The 13,533-nt window shown below is 41.1% G+C and overlaps 1 protein-coding gene across 4 annotated transcripts in view; it reads right to left on the minus strand.

The window, feature by feature from the left end:
* The window catches only part of cacnb4a (calcium channel, voltage-dependent, beta 4a subunit), a 40,690-nt gene extending 31,311 nt beyond the window's left edge, over window positions 1-9,379 (minus strand). For 2 of the 4 annotated variants that reach the window (XM_074657931.1, XM_074657929.1), the window contains exons 1-2: window positions 9,126-9,379; window positions 5,948-6,031 (exon numbers count right to left, since the gene is read on the minus strand). In XM_074657931.1, coding sequence (XP_074514032.1) covers window positions 5,948-6,031; window positions 9,126-9,188 — 147 coding nt within the window. In that variant the 5' untranslated portion in view covers window positions 9,189-9,379. Of the gene's footprint in view, window positions 1-5,947; window positions 6,035-9,125 lie in introns of all 4 variants that reach the window. The other 2 variants (XM_074657930.1, XM_074657928.1) reach the window with 1 other exon arrangement.
* Between the last annotated feature and the right edge of the window lie 4,154 nt (window positions 9,380-13,533).

Raw genomic sequence — 13,533 nt, forward strand, 5'->3', positions numbered from 1 at the left:
AACCAAAATGTTGTAACAGCTGTCTAGATATAAATTTAATATTAGCATTATACTAATATGTATTACTCCCATGCATACTCTTATGTTATTTGTACAATGTAAGCTATGCAGCTCTTGTGCAGGGAATACAGGTAAATAACAAATCCATTGTTAAATAAATCAATAAATTAATTAATTAATTACATGAATTGGTATCTATTTTGTTTTTATTATCCAATCCAAGAGAAACTGCAGGAGCATCTTTCTTATTGTCTGAGTCTCGGCTGCTTCTTGATGCAACAGCGCCCTCTCCTGACAAACTGTGATACAGCAGATGCACCTGCTGCTATAATAATAATAATAATATACTGTAAGTACACAACTCAACAACATATATAACATAGCTCTGGTCGTTTTTAGACAGTTATTTAAAAAATGCATTAATTGATAACGAAGATACTCATTAGTTGCAGCACAGGTTTGTATGCATGAATGGGTCGTAGTGTTTTCAGTAGTTTTTGCTGTTGACTCCCAGTTAAAAGACAGAGTCGGGATGCAGTGATAGAAGCTGAACAGTATGGTAACTCTGGTTGTTTTCTCCAGAAGTACACTAGTCATCGTGGGTAATCTTGTTTGGGGGTCTCCGGGGGTCACAGATTTACTCTAGAGGTAGTGGCAGACTAGTGCACGGTGCCAGCGTGTGGTGAGCTATGACAGCATCAAGTCATTCATGAATTAAAGGCGGCTGAGTTGAGCCATGTGACCTACATAGAGGGATTAGCCGTGTGAAGAAGGCCCATTCCTTATCACTTTGCAGGCAGCGAGCTGAACGGCTGTGTTTCACGTATTGTGATTCAGAAAGGAAATTTAATTTCGGGGAGAAAGTCGTGGCATCGTAAGCTTTGTCATCACCACAATGAGACTTTATTAAAAATCTGCATTCATACTTTTCCTCCTTTCAGAGAGAAGGGAATTAAACTTGGTGACCCGGGATGAAGACTTTAATTCAGTCTTTTTTAAAAGAGGCGGTGATGAGGTCTTTAGTTCACAGCTGCATTACTGCTACAACTGAAAAGTCATTTTCTGGTTCAGACTCAGAACATTTAAACATTTAGCAGCCGGGCAGAAGTCATTAATGTACTTCATTGAATTTGCAATATGCATGTCAAACAGAGATGGTTTCTCGCGTGCCGGCCCTCACTTTCATTGCACCACGGGGTTTTGCTTGCACCCTCTGACTCGCATGTACTCACACATACTGACAGGATTAATTGCTGACACAGAGTTAATTCCTGAGAACACGCACAACCAGAAGCTCTGACGCAAGGTATGATATGTGAGGTGGCCATCATGTGCATGCAAACATGTAGACAACACAAATGTCAAAGCAAAACGTCCTCTGTGCCACTTCAACGCTGGATTATTCCTGAGAGCAAACATCTGCCGAGCTCTGACTGGCATCCTCTTATCGTGGAGCTCAGAGGTCGGCCCGCAAATCGACCACGCAGAGGAACATCTGTCCACGAGAGTGTAGTGCACGTAGATGTTCGGCACGCTTTCTACCAGCAGATCTGCTCAGCATATCATGTGTTGACTCATCAAACATATATCTCCTCCAATACATTCTGTCCTGAACATCTTATTACAATCACTTACAGTGATTTTCCCTCTCTGACTCTGGCTCTGACTGATGCTCATCCTCCGTTAACCCTAATACTTAGAGTCAATCTGTAGTGAACTCCAGCCTCCGGAAAACTCCACTTAAAGGCCTTTTAAACACAATATGTCAATCAGCTTCATGATGGGCTCCTACACGAACACGCTGTTATCTGCCAAAGCAGACAGAGATTTTCTGTATTTGTGCTCTTCTCGCTGGTTTGAAGTGGGTGCATTGAGATTAGCAATACTTGAGTCACAATCTGATGACAGTTGTTTGCTTTATGTTGCCAGCAGAGTCAATTAGATCTGATCAGACCACCACGCCCACACAGTCCTGGAGAATGAAGCACAGGAGCTGAGTCTCGAGTCTTACATTCTTCTTCATTTAATCATGAATATTTATAAATACTTGAGATTTGAAACCAAGTTTTGGGGGGTTTTAACGCACCCTTTAAATGCAACACATCACCCTAAGTAGTGGCAATAGATAACTTTCCAACTTTTTCCCCCCTCTAGCGTTTCCAAGTGGTATTATTGTTGCCGTTGCTTTTTTCCTCAGAGTACAACTAGCGACAAATTTTGCGACTTATTCAGACCATCAGGGAAAAAACATGCAGCATCCCAATGCAGCTCAGAGTAATCACAGTCAACAGAACGGGGCCTCTTCCTCGCTGCAGCCAACACAACCACTAAACTTTATGCCAGGGGTCAGCAAGCTTTACTGTCAAAAGAGACATTTTAGGCAAAAAAAAATCTGTCTGGATCCGCAAAACATTTGATCATTGTGATGAAGGTAACACAGTTTATAGTCTAAGTATATAGTATATAAGTCTAATGCAGTGAGGGCCAAAGAGACAATGTACTACGGAGTATTAGGGCCACATAGAGGGAAAAAACATCTGAGATTTACAGAATAAAGTCAGAATATTATGAGAAAAAAAGTCGTAATATAACGACAATAAAGTCATAACTCTAAGAAAATAACATGTAAAATTACTAGTTTATAATATTAGGACTTTATTCTCTAAATCTCAGATTTATTTTTTCTCCTCAATGTGGCCCTAATACTCCGTCGTACCGTCGTACCATAGACCTACAACAATGATGAATAAAAATGAAAATGTAAACAAAAAACAGTTATTCATTTCCATTTTTAAAACTCCACAGGGAGCCACTGGAGAGGAGCTGAAGAGACGCAGGTTTATGCTTTATGCAAATGAGCATATGACGTCATCTGGCGACTTTTAGCGACTTTTGGAGCTAGTGCTACTTTCATTAAAAGAATAGTTGTCAATGCTGCACAAGACACTCTGTATTGAGTTTTTCAGAGCCACTTAGGTTGTTCCACCGTCCACCACTTCCTCTACTGGGGATAATAACTGCAAAGAACTTCAATTGATTCTCTTGTTTTTGTAGGAAAGAGCGTTTAGAGTTTGAGCAGAAAAGCAGGAAAGAGGAGAACAGGAAGTTGCATTTGGGAAACCAAAGCGCTGTCCTCTTCCTGTTTTGGTTGACGTACTTCCTTTGTGCCGTAAATGGAGCCTTCATTTTCCCCGGAGATTGTACCCGGTGGCAGCGAGGCTTATAGGGAACCAATCCAAACACAGATGGTGTCATTATTATACAGCCATTACGTTGTGCAATCAACATTTACTTCATAATGATAAAGTTAAAATTAAAAAACTTGTTGTCTACGGACACTTTAAGGTCAATTCCTCATCAGGGGTTAAATGAACGAACGCTGAAAAACTCTTCTGTCCAGGCTTTTGCCATAAAAGCAGGATTTCAAAGCACAGAACAGGGATACTGATGAAGAACTGAGATGCTATCGTATAGCCAAGAGGACTTCCTTTCAATAAATCTGATATAACTTTTCATTTTTCTCAGCTTTCTCTTCTTTTCATGTGAGCATTTATCGGTGAAAAGGAGGAGGAGGAGGAGGAGGAGCAGCTTCCTGCTAATCAACCTCCTGGGCTTGACCCCTGTTGTTGAAGGGCGGCCGTTACTATGGATACTCGAGGGAATCAAAGAGAAGCCCACCTGATGACGATCACACCGGTGATGACACAAATCACAGCGGGGGTGTTTCAAGAAATCTGTGAGCTGTGTGATGAGGAAGAGATTTCTCTGTCCTTGTGTCCTACTTCTTCTTTTTTCTTTTTGGTTTCTTCTCCTGTTTCCTTTGTTTTTAAATGTTTTGTTCTTTCCGTCCCTTATATCTTGTTTTTCCTCCTTCCTGTGAGCCACATAACTACTCTGTGCTGCTTTCATGCAACATGCATTCAATAATTAATGGCAGATGTCAACAGGTTGAATATACACTGGTGTGTAATTAAAACACAAAGCCATCAATAACTCTAAAGGAGTGTACTGTTCATGAGAATCCAACAGCATCTGCTCTGCACTGTCTACACTGAACAGGTTTAGTTGCTATTAAATGAAAACATAGACTGAATATTGCCTTTAAAATGATATGAGAGACCTGCAATGCATCAGGACTCAAAGTCTCACGTACAAACTGACCTACATGTGACAGAAAAACTGCGGCAGTCGCAGATCTGAGCACTCGACTCGATCATAAATCACATCAGGCTCTCAGATTTGACAAGTTGTCACGTGCTTTTTGTTAGCATGTCCACGAGGAAAAGGACCTGATTCGTTTTGATGTGCCGTTACTGCGTCTCCTCAGTGAGACACATGATGGAGCACTTCAAGGTCATAGAGGTATTCAGGTATCTGGTTGGACGGTTTGACGAGCTTTCTTTCAAACTGAAAATCTGAAAACTGAAAAATGGACACGTTTTTATTCTTGAAATAACACTTGTGTTAACATCTCAGGATTTGATACCATCATGATACTCGGGTGCCTATTCGATATGTGTTGCCAGCGAAGGCCCTTTTGAAACTGTAGGAATTTTTTCTTTTTCTCCCAAATGAATCACCTTTTTGAGGCCTTTACATGCTCAATAAGTTGTTGTGTGTGTGATTAATTAGATATTCTAATCGATTGACCGCCCTAATATGAAACAGACGTTATGATTTGAATATGGTACCGATAGTTGTTTTTGTTAGCGGGATTGTTGTTTGTGTTTGTGTGCATGTATGAAAGTGTGTCATATACAGTATATATATATATATATATATATATATATATATATATATATATAGATACATTTATATATATTAAATAAATACACCATGAAAGAAATAAAAGAAAAGCTGAAGTGAAAAAAATAAATAAAAGAGCCAGCCTTCAAATAGACACAAGGAATAAAGGTGGAATGCAGTTTTATAATAATTAAACTAAACTAAAAAACATTTATATCAATGAAAGTAAATCAAATATTTATATCAGTGGATACTGATTCAAGTGGATATATATTTGGGTTTATTACAGTCCTGCGACAAGAGGAGGAGGCATTGAAAAAGAAAGAGAGGCCGTTTGGGACGAAGGTAGCCGATGACAAACTGTCCTTGTGCCGCTGAACGTCCTCTGCAGCCTCCGTTCCCTTGGTAACTTGTTAGCAGGATGTCAACGTCCAGAGTAACTCCCCTCTGGATTATGAATTACAGGAGGGACTTAATACAGGGAGCCCATTTGAATTTGTTTGACAGTGGCACATATAAAGGAGCATTCAAACAGCTCCGCCCAACCCCGACCTTATGAATTATACATTATCTGATCGATGCCTCTTCAGCAGCTGAGCACGCTGAATTCCCCGGCTGATACGAATCAAGGTCATCGATTCCCTAAACCACAGCAGAGGTCTGATGTCACAGTCCTTTTGTTCACTTCACATTTTAATCAAACTTTTAGGAGTTAAACTAAACGTTTTAGTGATAAGAAAACTCCCTTGCTCAAGTCTCTCAGAAACATGAAAAGTAATTTCAACAGGACCTTCTTCAAATCCCCAAAGGTGTTCACCATTCACTGGATTGGTTTCACACATTAATGGATAATTCTCATCATTTTTTAAATGTAGTTTCCCCACATTTTATGTCCAAGCTTCACAAATGTAAAGATTTGCTGATTTTACTTTTTAATTATTTTGATGCATTTTTAATCATTTAGAATTTTGGACTATTGGTTATACAAAACGATCACAGTAAAGGCATAACAGTGGCCATTTTTCTGCATTGAGTACCTTTACTTTTAATATTTTAACTTCATTTTCCTTAATGCAGTTATAATGGTAAGAAATAGCAGAAGAGAAAAGATGTGTTTTTCATGATGTGTCCCCGTTAGATAAATGTGATAAATCCCAGGTAGGGTAATGAGGCGTGCTGATGTGGTAAAGCGTCCTCCTACCTGTCTGAGGATGAAGCTGGTGGAGGTGGTGCTGCCGTCGGACCTCTTCAGCCGGCTGCGTCTGGAGTACGTCCCTCTGTTCGCCTGCTGAGGACAAAACACACAAATAAAACGTTGCGATTCTGTTATTGTTGTTTCGTCTCTATATTTATCCCTTACTCTCTTCCTCACCAGCTCATATCAAGGTCACCTTTCCTCCAGCAAACCCCCCATTAAAACCAGCATCTCAGCCCCCTGGGGGGTTAGCAGGACTCTGGCTCTTTGCAGCCTCTATGCAGCCTCTTTGCAGCCTCTTGTCCTCTAATGACTTGATGATATGAAGTCAGTCTTTTACAGCTTCATTAGACTAAAATCCATAATGCATTTCTTTTGCATGAACGTTGTTAAGCTGCACTGATGCACTCTGTGTGACCCATTTTCATACGCAGCCAATTCGTTTCAGTGCTTGAGGAACAAATGAGGTAACACTTCACCTGAGATGCAAGAGGAGGGGCGGACTATGATAAATGACTTCTCTAACGCTGTACGTGAGGCGTCACGTCCTCCTGTGACATGGAAGAGCATCTGGGATACAGCAAGTGGATGCTTCCAACTTCTAGATACAATAATTACATTCATACTAGTACAATAATTACATTTATTATAGTACCATAATTACATTTATTCAAGCAATAATTACATTTATTCTAGAGCAATAAATACATTTAATTACATTTATTCTAGTGCAATAATTACATTTATTCTAGTACCATAATTACATTTATTCAAGCAATAATTACATTTATTCTAGAGCAATAAATACATTTAATTACATTTATTCTAGTGCAATAATTACATTTATTCTAGTGCAATAATTACATTTATTCTAGAGCAATAAATACATTTAATTATATTTATTCTAGTGCAATAATTACATTAATTCTAGTGCAATGATTGCATGTATTTACATTTATTCTAGTGCAGTATTTACATTTATTCTAGAGCAATAAATAAATTTAATTATATTTATTCTAATGCAATATTTACATTTATTGTAGTGCAATATTTACATTTATTTTAGAGCAATAAATACATTTAATTATATTTATTTTAGTGCAATAATTACATGTATTTACATTTATTCTAGTGCAATAATTACATGTATCCTAATGCAATGAATACATTTATTCTAGCAAAATAATTAAATTTATTACATTAATTCTAGTGCAATAATTACATTTATTCTAGTGCAATAAATACATTCATTTCATTTCACCTGTGTTGTCAGCTGTGGATGTATGTTTGCTTAAGTTGTTTTGTTTTTGTCTTTTTTGTCTAATTGCACTGATATCAGGAGTAGCGCTCCTAATTTCTTTGTATTCTGTACAATGACAATAAAGGCTTTCTAATTCTAATTCTTTATTATAAGATACTTCTACCTGTGAGTACACACTGGTATATAGTGTATATTCAATGTACAATTGATTTAATTTCATTATATGCAGCCAAGCACAATCCAGCTTCTTACCATACATCGCATAACATTATCTACTTGACTTGCTTACTTACTAATGAGAGAGTATGTTTTCGTCCAGTCTCTGTTCTCAGGTTATTTTATATTATATTATTATTTACCTTTGGGATTGGCAAAGTATTCGATCTGCTCTATCTACTAGGATCGGGTGAAGAGTTGAAACGATCAGTCAATTCACCAATAAGTCAATCAAAGAAAATTAAATATCTTTAAAACAAGACATTTGAAGGTGTTACTTCGGGATCTCAGAGATTATGATGGGCATTTTTTACTATTTTTTTTTTTTACATTTCACAAACTAAACGATTAAGATTAATTTAGAAAATAATTGTCAGATTAATTGATAATACAAGTAATTGGTAGTTGCAGCCTTATATGATGATATACTATATAAATTCGTAGACCATTAGAGTCTGTCCCTTTAATACTTCTTGTTATATCACCTATCTATCTAAGAAGCATATGGATTTGTCTGCATGCATTAAGGACACTGGCAGCAGAAGTACTGATGCAGTAGAGCAACAAATCACAGCCCTGCTCAGCACCAACAACTACAATCTGCTACAGTGCTTAAAAATCCATTTCATCTGTGGTGACTTGGTCCTTCTCATGCATCATGAGTGCAGCGCCATCAGAAAATGCTTAATAATTAAGAACCCAATTTCATTTCCTTTTTGAATAACTCAGATCCTCAGCAGCATCCTGCAGGACCGGAGCCTGTGTTTGATTAATGACACCTTCAGGGGGCTCATTAGAAATGATGACAAATGTAGCTTCAGTTGAAACAGAGAGCAGAATGATGAGTTTAGTGCGACCTGTGTTCATTCCTCAAAAAATCAATATGCTGTTTTAGCAGGAGTGTAGGTATTGATAAGCAGTATTTATCCTATCAATAACAGGATATTTGTTGTTATAATTCATAAATACATTTATTCTAGTGCAATAAATACATTAATTTACATTAATTCTAGTGCAATAATTACATTTATTCTAGTGCAATGAATACATTCATTTACAGTTATTCTAGTGCAATAATTACATTTATTCTAGTTCAATTTATACATTAATTTACATTTATTCTAGAGCAATAAATACATTTAATTATATTAATTGTAGTGCAATAATTACATGTATTTATATTTATTCTAGTGCAATAAATACATTAATTTACATTTATTCTAGTGCAATAATTACATTTATTCTAGTTCAATTTATACATTAATTTATATTTATTCTAAAGCAATAAATACATTTAATTATATTTATTGTAGTGCAATAATTGCATTTATTCTAGTGCAATGAATACATTAATTTACATGTATTCTAGTGCAATAAATACATTAATTTACATTTATTCTAGTGCAATAAATACATTAATTTACATTTATTCTAATGCAATAATTAAATTTATTTTAGTGCAATACTTACATTTATTGTAGTGCAATAATTACATTCATTTCATTTCACCTGTGTTGTCAGCTTTGGATGTATGTTTGCTTAAGTTGTTTTGTTTTTGTCTTTTTTGTCTAATCGCACTGATATCAGGAGTATTGGTTAGCATAGGTATTGATTAGCAGTATTTCTCCAATCAATAACAGGATATTTGTAGTTCTAACTCATTAAATTAAACTAGAGTAGAAGAAATAGAGGCTGTTATGTTCCTACCTGAAACCCAGGCTTCTGCATCCCTTCTCCTATCCCGTGTCTGGTGTAGATGTGCCGGGACATCTCAGCCAGCTCGTCGGTCCATGGAGGAGGCTGTCTCTCCGAGCTGCTCCACTGGAACTGATGCTGCGGCTCCGGAGGAGCACAGAGGACCGACGGATCCAGCCTGGCTCCGGTTCCGGTTCACGACCAACACAGGAGACAATAAAGAAGAAGAAGATGCGTCCCAGTCTGCAGCAGAGAGAATAAAGAAGAAGAAGATGTGTCCCAGTCTGCAGCAGAGAGAATAAAGAAGAAGAAGATGCGTCCCAGTCTGCAGCAGCAGAGAGAATAAAGAAGAAGAAGATGCGTCCCAGTCTGCAGCAGAGAGAATAAAGAAGAAGAAGATGCGTCCCAGTCTGCAGCAGAGAGAATAAAGAAGAAGAAGATGCGTCCCAGTCTGCAGCAGAGAGAATAAAGAAGAAGAAGATGCGTCCCAGTCTGCAGCAGCAGAGAGAATAAAGAAGAAGAAGATGCGTCCCAGTCTGCAGCAGCAGCAGAGAATAAAGAAGAAGAAGATGCGTCCCAGTCTGCAGCAGCAGAGAGAATAAAGAAGAAGAAGATGTGTCCCAGTCTGCAGCAGCAGGTCTGAATCAGTCAGTGCGACCACAGATCATCTACTAGCCCTCCTCCCCCTCCTCCTCCTCCTCCTCCTCATCCTCTCCCATCACACTGGGCTTCACTGGTGCTGCGTTCAGGGACAACACAGAAACCCTGAATTACAGCATTGCAACTTAAGATGCAAAGAGGACACATCAAAAAGTATTTTCTCTAATCTAAACTAGTTGTACACGTGAGAACCTGTCACATACAATAACCCTTTAACACTAAGCATCCACTGCAACTGTAAATGATATAGTTTAAATAGCATGTAAATATCATCACTGTCAGTATAAGGGGGCTAAGAGTTTTATGCATCACTAAATATAAATTGATTGCTCCACATGAACTAGTTAATTTCAGGGAGCGGCACCACCATCGCCTTACTGCCCGGACCCCAGATATAAGTGACCGTGGGAGGGCATCCTGTGCCAAGAGGGGGCCCATAGAGGAGTACTTCAGGCTCCTCACCACCCTGGAGGAGCATGGGCTGAGGGAGAAACCCCGTCAAATATACAACTGTGACCAGACGGGGTTTCAGCTGGACTCGGCCAGAAGACAGGTCATCGTGCCCCGGGGGACCAAACTCCTTCTTGGTTTCCAAGAAGGAGTTTTCAAGGGTCCTAAGAGACTCCTACCAGAGGGTGAAGGATCGGAGAATGATGGTGTCTGAGTTCAGGAGGTGTGGCCTCTACCCTCTGGACCCAATGGCCATCGACTGGTCACGGGGTCATGCCGTCCGGGCGGCGGCGGGGGACCTCCTCCTCACCACCTCCACCTGCCCCTCCTCCTCCCAATCTCTACCTCACCCATCCCTGGGTAACATCAGGCTGGGAGGAGGAGTTAAAGGAGGAGGAGTTAAAGGACCGAGGGCTGGGAGGAGGAGTTAAAGGAGGAGGACTTAAAGGACCGAGGGCTGGGAGGAGGAGTTAAAGGAGGAGGAGTTAAAGGAGCGAGGGCCGGGAGGAGGAGTTAAAGGAGGAGGAGTTAAAGGACCGAGGGCCGGGAGGAGGAGTTAAAGGAGGAGGACTTAAAGGACCGAGGGCTGGGAGGAGGAGTTAAAGGAGGAGGAGTTAAAGGACCGAGGGCTGGGAGGAGGAGTTAAAGGAGGAGGACTTAAAGGACCGAGGGCCGGGAGGAGGAGTTAAAGGAGGAGGACTTAAAGGACCGAGGGCTGGGAGGAGGAGTTAAAGGAGGAGGAGTTAAAGGACCGAGGGCCGGGAGGAGGAGTTAAAGGAGGAGGACTTAAAGGACCGAGGGCTGGGAGGAGGAGTTAAAGGAGGAGGACTTAAAGGACCGAGGGCTGGGAGGAGGAGTTAAAGGAGGAGGAGTTAAAGGAGCGAGGGCCGGGAGGAGGAGTTAAAGGAGGAGGAGTTAAAGGAGCGAGGGCCGGGAGGAGGAGTTAAAGGAGGAGGAGTTAAAGGAGCGAGGGCCGGGAGGAGGACTTAAAGGAGGAGGAGTTAAAGGAGCGAGGGCCGGGAGGAGGACTTAAAGGAGGAGGAGTTAAAGGAGCGAGGGCCGAGAGGAGGACTTAAAGGAGGAGGAGTTAAAGGAGCGAGGGCCGAGAGGAGGAGTTAAAGGAGGAGGAGTTAAAGGAGCGAGGGCCGGGAGGAGGAGTTAAAGGAGGAGGAGTTAAAGGAGCGAGGGCCGGGAGGAGGAGTTAAAGGAGGAGGAGTTAAAGGAGCGAGGGCCGGGAGGAGGAGTTAAAGGAGGAGGAGTTAAAGGAGCGAGGGCCGGGAGGAGGACTTAAAGGAGGAGGAGTTAAAGGAGCGAGGGCTGGGAGGAGGAGTTAAAGGAGGAGGAGTTAAAGGAGCGAGGGCCAGGAGGAGGACTTAAAGGAGGAGGAGTTAAAGGAGGAGGAGTTAAAGGAGCAAGGGCTGGGAGGAGGAGTTAAAGGAGGAGGAGTTAAAGGAGCGAGGGATGGGAGGAGGAGTTAAAGGAGCAAAGGCTGGGAGGAGGAGTTAAAGGAAGAGGAGTTAAAGGAGCGAGGGATGGGAGGAGGAGTTAAAGGAGCAAAGGCTGGGAGGAGGAGTTAAAGGAAGAGGAGTTAAAGGAGCGAGGGCTGGGAGGAGGAGTTAAAGGAGCGAGGGCTGGGAGGAGGAGTTAAAGGAGGAGGAGTTAAAGGAGCGAGGGATGGGAGGAGGAGTTAAAGGAGCAAAGGCTGGGAGGAGGAGTTAAAGGAGCGAGGAGTTAAAGGAGGAGGAGTTAAAGGAGCGAGGGCTGGGAGGAGGAGTTAAAGGAGCGAGGGCTGGGAGGAGGAGTTAAAGGAGGAGGAGTTAAAGGAGCGAGGGCCGGGAGGAGGACTTAAAAGAGGAGGAGTTAAAGGACCGAGGGCTGGGAGGAGGAGTTAAAGGAGGAGGAGTTAAAGGAGCAAAGGCTGGTAGGAGGAGTTAAAGGAGGAGGAGTTAAAGGAGCGAGGGCTGGGAGGAGGAGTTAAAGGAGCGAGGAGTTAAAGGAGGAGGAGTTAAAGGAGCGAGGGCTGGGAGGAGGAGTTAAAGGAGCGAGGAGTTAAAGGAGCGAGGGCTGGGAGGAGGAGTTAAAGGAGCGAGGGCCGGGAGGAGGACTTAAAGGAGGAGGAGTTAAAGGACCGAGGGCTGGGAGGAGGAGTTAAAGGAGCGAGGGCCGGGAGGAGGAGTTAAAGGAGTGAGGGCCGGGAGGAGGAGTTAAAGGAGCGAGGGCCGGGAGGAGGATTCCAGTTTCATGTGTGACAGTTTTCACGTTACATGACTGAACACAGACACATAAAGACACCTGTGGAGCTTCTTCCCTCAGAAATCCGTGTTGAAGCGGTCGTTCTCACCACCGTTCATGTTCTGTTGTTCCTGCTGGAGCTGCTTTCTGCCAGCAGATGTACCGCACACAAGTTTCACAAACGTCCACTTGGACTCAAGTATGAACTGATTAGAGTTTGGTGGTCAAAGGTCAAAGGTCACTGTGACCTCACAAAACACATTTTTGGCCATAACTCAAGAATTCATCTGCTAATTATGACACTTTCACACAGATGTTAATTATGATAAAATGATGAAGTGATGACATTTTGGGCAGACGTGGCAAACTGTAACTTGACTGGTTGGGGGAGGCAGACAACCGTGAGGCGGGAATTCTAGTTTCTTTCTTTTTCGAAGACAAAACAAGTTTATTTAATTCATCAATGTTTAAGTATTTTGAGTTAACTCATTTTAAAATAAGTTATCTAACTTTGTGATATCAACAAAGAAACGTAGCTAACGTTAGTGTTAACTGACACTTGCATTTTTTAAAACTTCAACATGTTTCTGTGGTTTTCTGTCCACATTTTAAGATGAACTAATATCTGTTACTGCTCTGGACAGTGAACTCATCATTGTAGTAAAGATGAGACTGCAGGTATTTTGTCATATTAGTATTCAACAGCTGTGTTTGACAGAACCTCTTTAACATCTCACACAATAAATCAAAGTTGACAGTGTTCCTCAGCAGGGAGAGAAAACTGCATGTTCACATGTTCTAATAAGTGCAGGAGTATATTCTAGTAGACGTTACAGTCCCAGTAGCTCCAGTTTGTGCCTCTCATGTCCGACCTTTAAACTCCAGTCACAGAGCTAAGCAGACTATTCTCTGATAAAGTCCTTCATCAGCAACACTTAGAGCTGTTTTAAAGACTCCACAAAGACTCTTCTGAACATCTGCTGCTAAATAAAAACACATTTTAATCACTTTACCAAGTTGTGATTGTATTTCTAAATCCAGCATGTCCTTGCTCTTTTTTTTTGTAAAACACAGTGAA

This window comes from Sebastes fasciatus, chromosome 14 (genome assembly GCF_043250625.1).
Source record: "Sebastes fasciatus isolate fSebFas1 chromosome 14, fSebFas1.pri, whole genome shotgun sequence".
NCBI classification, from domain to species: Eukaryota; Metazoa; Chordata; class Actinopteri; order Perciformes; family Sebastidae; genus Sebastes; species Sebastes fasciatus.